A 13,782-nucleotide genomic window follows, 5' to 3' on the forward strand; every position below is an offset into this window, starting at 1 on the left:
AGCATAACTGCTGATGGTAGCCTTGAATACAGTGACAACATTGTGGAGTTTAAGATGCTGCTGAGCACACTGAAGACCAGTAGCAGGACAAAGACCCTGCATTTTAGAAGAGCTAAGTTCTATAGGCTCAGAGCCCTGATGCGAGGGATTCCATGGAAAATATCCATGGAGGGCAGAGGAGCTTGTGAGTGCTGGGATTTATTCAAGAACAGTCTCCTGGAAGCACAAGAACAGTCCATTCCCGGCTGAGGGAAAGGAAGAAGAAGGCAGAACAAGAGACTACCGTGGGCTAACAATGAGCTTTGGTTGTACTTGTACCTAAAAGCAAAAAAGCAGCCTGTCAGCTGTGGAAAGGCAGCCAAATACCCATTGAGGACTAGAAGAACCTTGCTTTGGAGGTTTTCAAGATGTGACTGGACAGAGTGCTAGATAATCTCATCTAGGCTGCCTTTCCCATGAAAACTTGGACCAGATGATCTTTTGAGGTCCCTTCCAACCTGAGCAATTCTACAACTCTGTTGTATTTAATTTGTGGCAAGGCTATTAAAGTGCTCTGAGGTGCAGTCTTTCAACTTTGTCACTTTATCTGAATAAATGCTATGTAGCCAAAACAAATGACACATTGCTTTTTTTTCAATATATCCTCAAATTGTTGGTTCTTTTACTTTTGCATATTATGCTGCTTACAATTCATACTGGATGTTGCTCAAGAAAAAGAAAGTAAATGTTGATTATTACCTCAAATAAAGAGTTTCCTGTAAATAACTGTAAATTGTACCTTTTATTTTACAGACACTATAAGAAGCGTTGTCAAGGCCGGATGCGGAAACATGTTGGTGACCTGTGTTTACAAGCTGGAATGTTACAAGATTCCTTGGTGCATTATCATATGGCGGTGGAACTTCTGCGGTCTGTGAATGACTTTCTGTGGCTTGGAGGTAGGAATAAGTGGTGACAGTGAATCAAATAATTAGTTACTAAAGCCAAGTAAATCAAACTATCTTCTGTAACTCTCCTGTATTGTGAAAAGTAGGAATGATTTCAGTGACCAAAATATGAGTATCAGGTGTGCCTAAAAATGAAGTTGAAATAAAAATTCATTAATAAAACATGATAAAGAAATGTGTTTAAGAAAACCTGCAGCATGAAATATGTTTACTGTAGTAAAACATGTAAGTCTGTATCTGACTTATTAATGATTCTTTGGAAAATATTTGTTTTGTTTTTTGGTGGATTATGCAGATGCTTAAAAAAAAATCTTTCCTGAGAATATCTACTATGGACTGTTAGGGAAAGATTTTTCTCTTTACTTCTACCAAAGCCACAAGTGTTTAACTTAAGCTGGCTTAACTTCCTTTCACATTAGGTCCTAAGCTTCACTTTTCACCCCTGCCTTTTCCTTCATCCTTTTCTTTTTTCATTCCTGTTTTTTTCTATTTATTGGATATACAGGTGATCTTTGAGCACAATTTCTGCTTGTCAATTTCAGGCACTTTCAGGGCAATTGCTGTCTCTAGGTCTGCTTTTAGCTTTCTCATTCTGCGTGAAAATCCATTTAGCTTCCTAATGGCTCTGTGGGTTACATATTATGAAAGCCTTAACACCTTCTGACCTTCTTTCCTTCTGCTCTTACAAAAGGTTAAATGGCTCAAGATTCTTCAAGCAGGAAAGGAGAACTTTTCTCGATGTGCAGAGCATGAAAATATTTTAAAGCCCATCTGTTGGACTACCAAATTATACTTACAGACTCATAGCATAATTTGGATTGGAAGTGACCTCTGGAGGTCCCAAAGCCTGATCTGCTCATATCACATCCAGTTAAATCAGGTTGCTCAGGGACCTGTTCAGCTGAGTTTTAGGTGCGTTTAAGGATGGAAGTTCTACAATATTTGAGCAAACTGTTGTAACATTTTGCTGCTTGTAGTATGAAAACACCCAACAACAAAGCGTATATTATTTCTACATTAAAACAGAAGTTGTGTTGACCCTCATCCAATCACTGCACCTCTGAGAAGTATCTGACTCCATCTCTTCTGTACCTTCCCACTGGGTGTTTAAAGACAGCAGTAAGATCTCCTCTTAGCCTTTTCATTAAGGCTGAATAAACCCAGTTCGCTCTGCTTCTGATGTCATGGGCTCCAGCCCCCTGACAATTTTGATGGCCTTCCACCGGACTTGCTTCGGTATGTTAATGTCTTTCTAGTACTAGGGAGGGTAAAAGTAGATGCTGATTCCAAAACAGCACAGAGTAACTGCTCAGAGACGAATTTTGTCTTTAAGCAGCAAAGGTATTTATTTCGTGCAACCTTGGGGAGCTAGCTGGTTCGCACTGGACAAACTAGCTCCAAAGTTTTCAGTGAAAAGTCAGGTAATTTATACAGTTTTTGTGAGAGGTTACATAATCTTTACATACATACCCATGTAATTTCAACATCTAATTATCATATTCATAACAGGCGGGGTTTAGGTGGAGCTTGAGGCGGAGTCTTCTAGAATCATCTTTCAGGGAGACTTTTGGGTGGTCGTTCACTCTTCTTCCTCACTTGAACTTGTTTCTGGAGCTTGTAAAACCTCCTGACTCATGGCATTCTCATCTTCAAATGCCCACCTTATCTTTATTTATGACTACTAGATTGCTCAGAGTACATTCCTGCTATCTCTTACTTTAGTACTGTCAGCGGAACATAACAGGCCGTGCCATCTCTGTTATATCTCAGCATACCCGGAGCATTGCCCAGAGCATGGTACCAAACTCATCCTGATTAATCCTTTTAAGACCTTGCTCCGTTTCAATGCGTTGCTCCAAATGTGGTGTCTCAGGTGTAGAATTGAGGGGAATAATCACTTCACTTGCTGGCTACACTGTGGCTGTTACAGCCCAGTATGCAGTTGGCCACTTTTGTTGCAAGGGCCCACTACTAACTGCTGTGAACTTGTTCATCCAGGACTCCCAGGTCCTTTTCTGCAAAGCTGCTTTCCAGCCAGTCAGCTCCCAGGCTGCATAGGCATATCCCATATGAGATGCATGAGCCTTGCTTGAAATGCGTGTGAGGCTCCTGTTGACCGGTATCTCCAAGCCTGTCAAGATGTCTCTGCATTGAAGGCCTGCCCTACTGTTCCCCCCAATTTGGTATCATTCAGGATTTTTCTGGGAGTGCTCTATGTAATCATCTAGGCTATTAATGAAGACACTAGGGTATTGTGCCCACATTCATCCGCAATGGATACCACCAGTTAACGGGCAACCATTTGGACTTTGTACTGCTGATCACAATCCTTTGAGCCTGGCTGTCTAGCCTATTTTCCACCTACTTTATAGGCCAGCTATCCAAATTTTCTCAAATTGGCTATAAGCATGCCAAGGGAGACCATGTCCAAAGGTCTTGTGATAGTCAAAATAAACAACATCCACTGTTCTTTCTTTGTCCACTGAGCTAATGATCTCTTCGTAGGAGGCAGTGAGGTTGCCAAGGACTGATTTATTCTTGGTAAATCAATTTGTGCTGTTCCCAGTCACCTTGTCCTTCATGTGCTTGGAAATGGCTTCTAGAAGTTCTTCATAGCCTTTCCAGGGAGCTGATGTTGATCTGCCTGTAGACTCCTGGTACTTGATGTTTCCCTTTGTCTGGTCATTAGAAACCTCCTGCAGTTGGCATGACCTGTTGGAGGTGATAAGTGGCCTCACATTGGCCAGCTCTCCTGGCATCCATGGATTCATCTTACCTGGTTTTGTGGGTTTTCATCCAATTGAATTAATTGTTTCATATATCTGTCTTCCTCTACTGTGGCTATTGCGTACTCCTGCAGATCTTAGTAGTAAGCTTGGGGACCTGGGAGGTTTGAGGGTAAACCTTACCAGTGAAAACAGAGATAAAAAGGACGTTGAGTATCTCTGGCTCTTCCGTGACCACTATCACTAGGTCTCCAATTTGAGGCATATTTCATGTTTGTATAAATAGATTTTACTATGTGATACTTGTTGCAAGTATCTCTACTAATGCATTGGCTTTTTTCTCTACTCTACAGCTGCTCTTGAGGGTTTATGCTCAGCATCAGTCATCTATCATTATCCAGGTGGTACTGGAGGTAAAGTTGGATCTCGCAGGGCACAAGGAGGTTCTCTTTCTGCTGAGGCAGGCAACAGGCACAGACCAGGTAAGGACAGGATTTAATGTGAATTTTTTGCCACCACTGAACATCTGGAAATGTCCTCCCTGCTTCCTAACTGTAAAATTGTACTGATGACAGGATAAACTGGAGGGAGGGGGGTGTGAGGGGAGAACTGTATTTATTTTTAAGATTTTTACGTTAATGACTCTCCTATTGTTTTGGTGTTAATGTTGACGTGTGCTTCGCAGAGAGTTGCAAAGCTTTGGATCTCTTCATCTGATTGTTAATAGTGTCTGCATTAGCTTGAATTTTGCTGGAGGAGATGCAGACAGTATTCATAAGCTAGATCTGATGTGGCAGAGCTGTGCATATTAAGAGTAAGTTAAATATATTTATTCAGAGGGGATCTGCTATTCTAACATGAACACTCAATAAATAGATTTGGTTAACTAAATATCAATGAACCAACATAATTTTTAAGATTTAGTATACTTTTTCTAAACTCTCAGATTGCATAACTAATATGAAGATTGTATTAACATTGATACGATAGACATTCTTTGAGACACGGTCTGCCAGTACTTTAGAAATTATTAGGGGAGTAATAGAGAGAAAAAATAGAAAATATCATTAATTATGTGGTTCACCTGCATCTGGAATATTGTATGCAGTTTCAGTTTTCCATCTCAAAAGGGTGCTCATATTCCCTATCTCAAATTTTTCTACTGGAAGGAGGTTGCAGATTGTCGACGAAGATGATCTTGGTATGGTCTCTGTACAAAGTATAACTGAATAGCATAGGACTCATCAGTTTTGCAAAGGAGATGATTGAGGAGAAATAAAGGAAAGCTCTGTAAGATGGTGAACTTTGTGGAAGGGGATAGATAGGGATCAGAGGTTCAGTGTTTCTTCCGGTGGAAGAATTGGAGGACATCAAATAGAACTAGCAGGTGGAAAAGCAAATTAAAAGAATTATTCTTTATCCAATATATAGGTATGACATGGAACTCCTTGGCATTAGGAGTTATCAGATCTGGTAGTGTGATAGGAGTCAAGGCTGCTGCAACTCCATGTCCCCAGGTCCAGCCAGTCGTGAGACTGAGCATGCGTTCCTAACAGGTGTACAGGCGCGCACACACAGTGTATATACAGACAGGAAACACAGCGCTCGTATGAACACAGACAGCGGTAACAGCCCGGTCCTGCTCCCCTCTCTGGCTGATCAGGATGAAAGCCTGTTAGCGTGAATCCATCCAGTAGCTGGTTTTAATCAGTCTATCCAGTAGCTGGCTGCTGGATTGCACCAGTTACTGGCACCGGGACCTACAAGCCTCTAAGACCCAGAGCCCTATTCCAGTTGTTGGAGTGCGTGTAGGTCTAAGTACCCCTTATCCGTCTATTTTTCCATGCTTGTTCCCTAAACTGCCTTGATCCCTCCTTTTCCTTGTCTTTAATTTGTCCCCTATACATCTCATAAGAAATCTTGTGCAATCCTGAGATGTTCTTTCACTATAATGAGCCCCACATCCCTGTAGACAGTACACTACAGTACACACACCCCCCCTCCCCAGTCTGTCTGTAAGGTGATCCAGAGAGCTGCTCATGTTAAATGATCTGGATGGATTTCACTCCAGGACAGCTCTGTTGGCCCTGATTAGGTTATTGGGGTTCAGCTGATTGTTACTGTTCCTCTGTGCACCTTTGTGTTTGTGGACATGAGCCTTTAATCAAATAACCTAACAGTTGACATACAGTCTTAAGGCTCCTGAAAGTCTCTATGGCTTCCAGGAGAGGCTGGCTAGGGTAGTGAAAGAAAAATGTATTGATTATTATAAGCTAGACAGGCCTTTGGTCTAACCAAGCGCAGCGTTTCCGTTTATATACTCAGGTTCTTACAAAGTGCTGAAACAAACAGAAGCTGGGTTTAAGTGCTGGTGTTAAGTACTCCTGTGAGAAATGTGATCAAAATGAATTCCTTCATATAAAAACACCAACCACCCATCCTTTATTCGTCTGTAAGTCACAATCTAGTAAATAGGTGCTTTGTATTATCTTCATTACAAACTGTATGTCAACACCAGGTAATTGTGATAGTAAAATTACCTTATTTCAGGAGACAATACTAATTTTTTGTGTAATATCTAGTCATTAAAATCTGTGCAATGGGTGCCACAACCTAAGAGTGCATTTTATGTTGGCTGTTAATAGTATAATTTCACATATTTACTCACTTTTAAATGAATATTTAATAGTAGATGTTGCGATCTGTTTGTTTGTAATGGGTACTCTTTGTTACTGAAGAAGGTAATAAGTAAGTAACAGCTATCAGAATACTTGAATAAAATGTATTTTGGGTAAATTATTGCTGCTTCTCTATATAAGTTGTCTTGTAATTCAAAGTCCTGTTAGCAAACTTGTTAGTGTGGTTGTATTTTAAAAATGTTTTAGTTCATATGACAAAATTTTCCAAAGGACTTCCATGTGAAGAAAATGCATTTACAGGTTTTTTTGTCAGTCCTTATAGATGAAAATGTTACTTCATGGTCCATTAGATGCTGTTCCCTAACTCTAGTTATGATCTCTTAATGTTTCGAGTTCTGAACAGCTGAACTCTGTCTAGCCTAACAGCTATTGTTGTGATGTCTTTTTCCTACAAGATTTTCTGAAAGTTCCTTTTCAATACCTTTTTTTAACTTTGCAGTGCCTTTCATTTAAAATCTTTTCAAACTGCACCTTTGTTTATAATCTGCTTTGTTCTGATTAATTTTGTGAGGACAGTATGTAATCTGGGGAACAAATGCTAGTGTATCTTTCTGTAGGATAAGGCCAGAAACAAGAGGTTTCCAAATTTTCTGCAAGTCAAGAAATGCCATACTTGGATCTGACATTCAATTCGTGCCTACTTTTGAGGCATATAGGTGTGAGAGCTACTTTTATTGCTTCCTGATGTGCCTGGTATTGCTCCTCTTCTTGTGCCTGTATGTCAGCCTTGACAGGATGGGGTTTCTTGGTACTGCCTGTATACCCGGACCCAGTCAAGAGAAACATCTTTCTCTTGGATCTCCTGATTTTTCACCATTTGGCATTTTAGGCTATAGCACAGGGCCTGGCTACTCAAAAAAATGTGGCGTCTGCTTTCTTCTCACGTTCCTAAAACCTTTTATTTGTAAGGGAAGAGCTTTAGGCTGTGTCCCCTTAAATGGCTGGATTAATCTCTGCAGCCTTCAGTGTAAAAGATTCTGAGTTGCTTAATTCCTGTTGGCCAGGAACCTGGCCGTGTTGAATAAGCTGAGTGTAGCTTACCTTATGTTTAGTTTAATAGCTGGTTTGGGTTCTTTTATTGTGTGTTACGTGTTTAAAGTGCTGAGTTGGTAATACTGTCACCTGACCTTCCTCTTTCCCCAAGCAGAATTAGGACACCTGAGTGAAGTGTTGGAGTATCTGTTTGATCTTCTACTTCACTAGTCAGCAGTCTGAGCAAATGAACTGAAGGGGGGGGTCCTGTCTTGCTCATAAAGCAATTGTTCTTGAGTCCTAAAGCCTTGATCTTGACTATTTTATTGCCATGGTGTTATATATCTGATAATTCAACTTCGCAATACTCTTGGCAACTATTTTGAGAGTCTGGCTTGTTGGGTTGGCATGACTCAATTATTCAGAAAATTTGATGGAGTGAAACTAAGGACAATGGAAGGGGATAAAAATACTTGAAAATGTTGTTTTGGAGTATTGTGTAGATTAAATGAGCTCCCACAAGAAGATCTAAGTACTATAGGATTTGATACTGAAATATAGTAACTAGATGGTGATGGAAACTTGGTAACTAAAACAAGGATAAAGAAAAAGAGAGAAAAAAGGATATGGCTTTAAATTATACACTGAAAATTCTTCAATTCTTGATGTGTCTCAGAATTCATTGCAAGTTTATGTGATTTTTTTTTTACATTTTTTTTAACAAACAGATTAACGTGGTGGCTACTTGAATTATAATTGGTAGTCCTTCAAAATAGCAATGATTCTAATAAAACATAATTTTGTTCAAGCCTGATGTTAGTTATAAAATATATTTTGTTGGCTATATTTAAGGCTGAAAAAAAATCATTTTTGTTCCTCCTTTTAGGGGCACAAGAAGTTCTCATTGATCCAGGTACATTATTTTCATGCATGTTTCCAAAGTATTTTCTTTCATTACTTGCATACATTTTGCATTTGTATAGTTAGTTACTGCCACTTGCCAAAACTAGTACTGATTCCTGATGCTTCAGTTGTTGGCTATAAATCTTGAGGAAGCAAAGAGATTGAAGGGTAACTGGCACAAAATAAATTATGTAGATCCATTAGTGTGGCCCTGTAAATTCTAATCAAGACTGTGTCTTCTCATAACTAGTGAGGGTTTAAAAATATTTTTTAACTGACAAACCTGAATAGTCACATGTAGTCTTGTAGTGTCATGGTACACTTTCAATCATCACTAACAAAGATTTTGCACTTAATAAAACCCTAAAGTGTTAATCTACAGAGGTGCTTGATATGATTCTTTAAGGTTGATTAACATATTAAAAAACTTGCTTTAGCACTTCAGCATGTAAAATAATGTGTTTTAAAATATATAAAGGGAGTAGAAAGTATCTTTCACAGTAGTCTTTAACTGTCTTTTTAAGAGTTAGGTCCAGCTCTGAAACACAAAGAATTTCTTAGTAGAGAAACCTCTTGGAGAAATAAATTACTTTATAATCCTACAGATTAAGTAAAAAAGTATAGAGCCTTGTCAAACCTTTCATGTATGTTTGCAATGTTATTTTGTTAATTCTGCAGTAAAATTAAATTCAAGAAATAAAATTTTCATGTTCTTTGCAGTATCCAAGATTTCCTTGTCTTTTATTTCAGATTCTTATCCCTTTTTGTATCTAAAGACTCTTTCTGTCTCTAACCTTCCTTCTTATATAAGAAAAGCAACTTCTTTACTGTTTTGTCTGAGCCTCAGGTAACTATTTTTTTTATGTGGAAGGCTCAGATTTGATGGCCTTTGGTTTTCTGCGATCAGACATAGGGAAGAGAAGTGTTCGTTTCAAATGGAGAAAGTCACTGTTCTAATACTGAGTTTATAAAAAAAATGCACATTATTTTCATAGGTGTGCTTTAGAAATAAAATTTTAAAATAGAACAAGGAATAATACAAAGATTAAACCTACATATTCAGATGTGGCCATAATCTAATTTTAGCAATCTAATATTTTATACATAGTCTAAATATTCAGAAAAGTGTGAAGGACTATGAATATATATTTTTTTTTTTACTAAGTGAGATACTATTTCCTGTTTGTTTGTTCATGATTGAATCCATTTTTAATTTGTACTGTTTAAAATAGTGTAGTAAAACAGAACTAGTGTTTTCTTGGTAGGACATGATTTCTTTCTAGGCAGGGCAAGTGTTCTTTGTATATGCTTTAGTCAAACCTACAGCATATCCTATTTTTTGTCTTAGATATTTAGTATTTGCTAGATTTCCTTCTGTTTATTTCTTACCCTGTTCTGTTCTAGGTGCACTGACTTCAAATGGTATAAATGCAGACACCAGTGCTGAGATAGGACGTGCCAAGAATTGCCTTAGTCCTGAAGACATCATAGATAAATATAAAGAAGCCATTTCTTACTATGGCAAGGTAATCCTACTTATTTTTAAGAAAATTCAGTGGAATTCTTGTGAATAATGAACTGCTGTGGTTTTGATTTCAGAAGATCTTCTAAAGCATGTGCAGTAAAGTTTGTAAAACATATTATAATGGAAGAAATAGGAATAATTTATACTATTGAACTAAGTGCTTTGTTTAGAGTCTGGGAATCTCAGAACTTTGGTCAAATACAACACCTAAACCAGCAATGTGCTGAGTAAAGTGTTTACTGTGCCTGCTATAGCTGGAGGTTTTGGATTAATTGTCTTATATTTTTAAAGCATTCTAAACAGAAGTGTTAGTTATTTGCAGATGTTTAACTATTATGTATGTTTATGGTCCTTTAATAGGTACATTATAAGCTCCAGAGATGCTTTTATGAGTTGTATAAGCTGAATGGTTGTTTATTGTGCCTGCTGGAATGATCTCTGGGGGAATTCAGGAGTTTATGAAGAGGTTGCTGATGATGGATATCATTTTACAGGACTGTTCAGGGAGGCTAATATTTAGAACATGCAGAGAGCTGGGGAGTCATGGAGGAAATATGAAGGACAAAAATTCTTAAAAGAGGATTTTAAAAAATAAAACAGTTTTCAGCTCAATGGTGGCATTTTTTTAGTTTTTTTTGTGTAAAAGCTCAGACCGTAAGATAGTAAGGTAGCTTAATGTTTGCATTTGTAATAGGAAGAGAAAAAAAAAATATATTTTGTACTGTGACAAGTGGCTCAGTATCCACATCAGCATTAAAGATAAGTATAATTGTATTGCAGAGTAGTTATTATGCTTTATCCACTTCTTAATTTCAAGTTATCTCTCTTGTTTGATATTGAAAGTATTTTTAGACTAAGCTATGTCAGTATCATGTGGCATTCCATGTCTGCATTGAAAGGAGACTCTCCAAATGACACAAGATAAACTGTGCACAAGTTAATTTATGATCAGGAGCAATGAAAGGTGATGGTTTTGGGGATAGTTTTGGATAAATTTGGAACCATCAGTATAATAATTATTCTGAAGTACGCATTCAACCTTTTTGTTACCTTAAGAGTAAGTTACTCATCTAGAAAGAGTATGATTTCTTTTAGAAGCATAAAATTATTGGACTTTGTTGGACTTAGGGCAGAATATTTATGTTTTGATTATAATAACAGACATCATGCACTTAGCAAATAGCAACTATGCTTCACTGCAGCTTCACCTGCAAATGACGAAGAGCTAAGTCTTGGGACTGGTCTGTAACTGTTCAAGACAAGCATAATTAGCTTTTGTGTGTTTAAGACCTACAGACAGAGTAACTCTTAGCTCTAGTGCTAAGGAATCAGCACTTTCTGTGTATTTTTTGTGTTACCACTGAGCTTAAGAAACTTTTGTAATGTCTTCTAAAATGGATTCCATCTCCAGTGGTTTGTTTTTACTCATATAAATGCGCAGGAGAGGAATATGTAACTGCTTTGGTGGAGTAACTCTTGCATTTTTTTCTGAGCTTTATTTCCCTCATTGGATTTCAAACATGATAAATACCTGAACAAAGCTTAACTTCAGCAGGAGACAGGCAAACTCAAATAGCCAATAACGATATTGTTTCAGGGAATAACTTGATCAGATTGTGTGTCTAGAAAATTGCCTGTTTGCTGTCTGAGCTCAAACAAATCAATACACATCTACATTGTCTCTGCTTTTCTTAAGCTAAATAACTGGAAGTCATTTACAGAAAATGTTTTGTAAATAGATACTAGAAAACTCAGAATGGTTTGTAATTCTCTTGTCAGTGATACTGTTTTAACTAAAGAGAAAATTGATGCAGTCTAACTAAAGCTGTGTTGCTACAGCTTCCTGTGCTATATAGTGTGTTTTGTACTAAGTAGAAAAGGCAAAATCAATTCTTTTATCATGATAGAACAGATTTAGGTGGTGGTGAATTACTGTAGAAGTGACCTTTTTTGCTTGCATACCCATTACACTGTGAAAATAGAATTTATTTCTTTGTTGCAGACACACCACCCACACCTACCATATATATGAAGTTATCCAAAATGGTACTAATTTCCAACTTTTCTCCTTGTCTGAACTCTCAGACGAAGCTGTGCTGTGTCTCAAAATAAGAAGAGTGAGTGAAGAGGCTGAAAAACATTGTTTTGCATGATGACGTTTTACACGATGCCTTAATTTTCAGTTGGGCGTGTGTTTATAATTTAGCAGTATAGTCACTAGCGTTAAGGAATTGCTGGGTTTGGAAGATGTGACAGTTGATCTATGTATTGAGCAGAAATAGTTATCAAATATAACAGGTGCAATAGTTCAATATTATTTTAATTTTCTCCCTCTTCAAGTACAAGAATGCTGGTGTGATTGAACTGGAAGCCTGCGTGAAGGCAGTGAGAGTCCTTGCAATACAGAAAAGGAGCATGGAAGCCTCTGAGTTTCTTCAGAACGCAGTTTACATCAACCTTCGTCAGGTCAGTGCAGAAAGTCCAGTTATTTTTTATTTCTCGTTTGAGAGATTATACTGAAGTGTGAAAGTTACTTAGATTCAGGGGACTCCAGCTTTATCTTCTGTATCACTGCCTTCCTTCTCACTAGGACTTGACTTCTGAGGATTTTCACATCTATGAATCTGGTTTAACAGGTATTCAGAGTTCATCTAAAAATAGGAGGACTTAGTTTGAGATGAATTCTATTGGTTATTCTCCCATGTGAAAGAAAAAAATCCCATTCTTGTTGTATTGTGATGTTGTACCAGGGAAGAATTGTTGCTTGGGATAGATCTGGCAATGATGTTGTTTTTTTTTTTTTTTTTTAACCTTAATTGTATCTTGTTCAATGAAACAGTGAGCAAATCGGGAATGGCCTGTTGCAAAGTGACCTTAAGAGTCTAACTAGTGTTGTTAATTGAATTTTTGTTGTGTAGTGTGAATTTTGTTAGGCCAAATCAGAAAGGAATTCAGAGAGTAAAATCAGTATTTGGAACTAAGAAAAATGCTCAGTACCACCACAGAACAAGACTAAATACTTTTTGAGTGTCTCAAGCTTAGTGTCAGTGGTTACAGAGAGACTACTGTGGTTGAAAGAATTAATAAATGCTCTCATATTTCTTACCTTTTTTCCTTTTTTGCTCCTTACATCTTGGTAAGACTAGCGGTTTAAGTCCACACCATTGAGCTTATTCAGCGCAGATGTGGACAGCAGATTTATGAGGGAGGTTGAATACTTTAATTTGCAGAGAATCATTTTGGTCAATTTTCTAACTGAACATAAATGAGAAATTAATTAATTGATAAGCTATCATAAAAATCAATTTTGTTGCAGACTACCTTAACTGCTGTAATCCTTGTAGTACTAAGGGCCTTTTCTTTAATTCTAGTCTGTCTTTTGCTGGCAGCTCTGTAGCCTTTCACATAAGCTGCTGTGCCAGTATTTTTCCCTTGTTCTTGTGCGGTTACTCTTGTGGCCTGCAAACTCTGATATTGCTGTCACATTGTTTTTCTTATGGAAGCAATTACTGTCATTGTGAGAATCCCCTGTTCTCCTCCCTGACGCCATTGGGGTTGCAAATTTCACTTTATATTAAAGGAAAAAAAAAAAAAAGACTTAGTGAATGAGGAAGTATATAAGTAATTTAAATAGCTGATAAGTATTACCTAATAAAACACAAGCACAAAGCTTGGCAGCTTAGTCAGTGTGCAAGGTGTGCTTTGATCAAAGCTTGTCCCAGCCAGCTCTAATAGTGTCCCAAATGGAAACATGTAAGAGTGGGTCCTGATGAAATGCATCTAGTGAAAAAGCATGGTGAGAAAGCATCATTATTTTTGTCACCTGCTGTGTTAGAGAACCAGAGAAGGGTGTTCTGGAGACCCCACAACTTTTCTTCCTGGCTGGTCACTTTGTCTGCTTTGGTTTTCCCTTTGAACTTGATGTATGCCCAGCACATAAATCTTTGTGCATGTAAAGCATGCCTCAGTATGCATTGTCATGCTATATAAGATGTAATCGATAAATGCCT

At 37.7% G+C, this 13,782-nt stretch overlaps 1 protein-coding gene across 5 annotated transcripts in view; it reads left to right on the forward strand.

The window, feature by feature from the left end:
• The window catches only part of TRAPPC9 (trafficking protein particle complex subunit 9), a 508,912-nt gene that overhangs the window by 13,006 nt on the left and 482,124 nt on the right, over window positions 1–13,782 (forward strand). For 4 of the 5 annotated variants that reach the window (XM_040585704.1, XM_040585706.1, XM_040585707.1 and 1 more), the window contains exons 3-7: window positions 793–938; window positions 4,027–4,155; window positions 8,231–8,257; window positions 9,652–9,773; window positions 12,113–12,238. In XM_040585704.1, coding sequence (XP_040441638.1) covers window positions 793–938; window positions 4,027–4,155; window positions 8,231–8,257; window positions 9,652–9,773; window positions 12,113–12,238 — 550 coding nt within the window. The remainder of the gene's footprint in view (window positions 1–792; window positions 939–4,026; window positions 4,156–8,230; window positions 8,258–9,651; window positions 9,774–12,112; window positions 12,239–13,782) is intronic. The other variant, XM_040585705.1, reaches the window with a different exon arrangement.

The sequence above is a fragment of the Falco naumanni genome, chromosome 3 (genome assembly GCF_017639655.2).
Source record: "Falco naumanni isolate bFalNau1 chromosome 3, bFalNau1.pat, whole genome shotgun sequence".
NCBI classification, from domain to species: Eukaryota; Metazoa; Chordata; class Aves; order Falconiformes; family Falconidae; genus Falco; species Falco naumanni.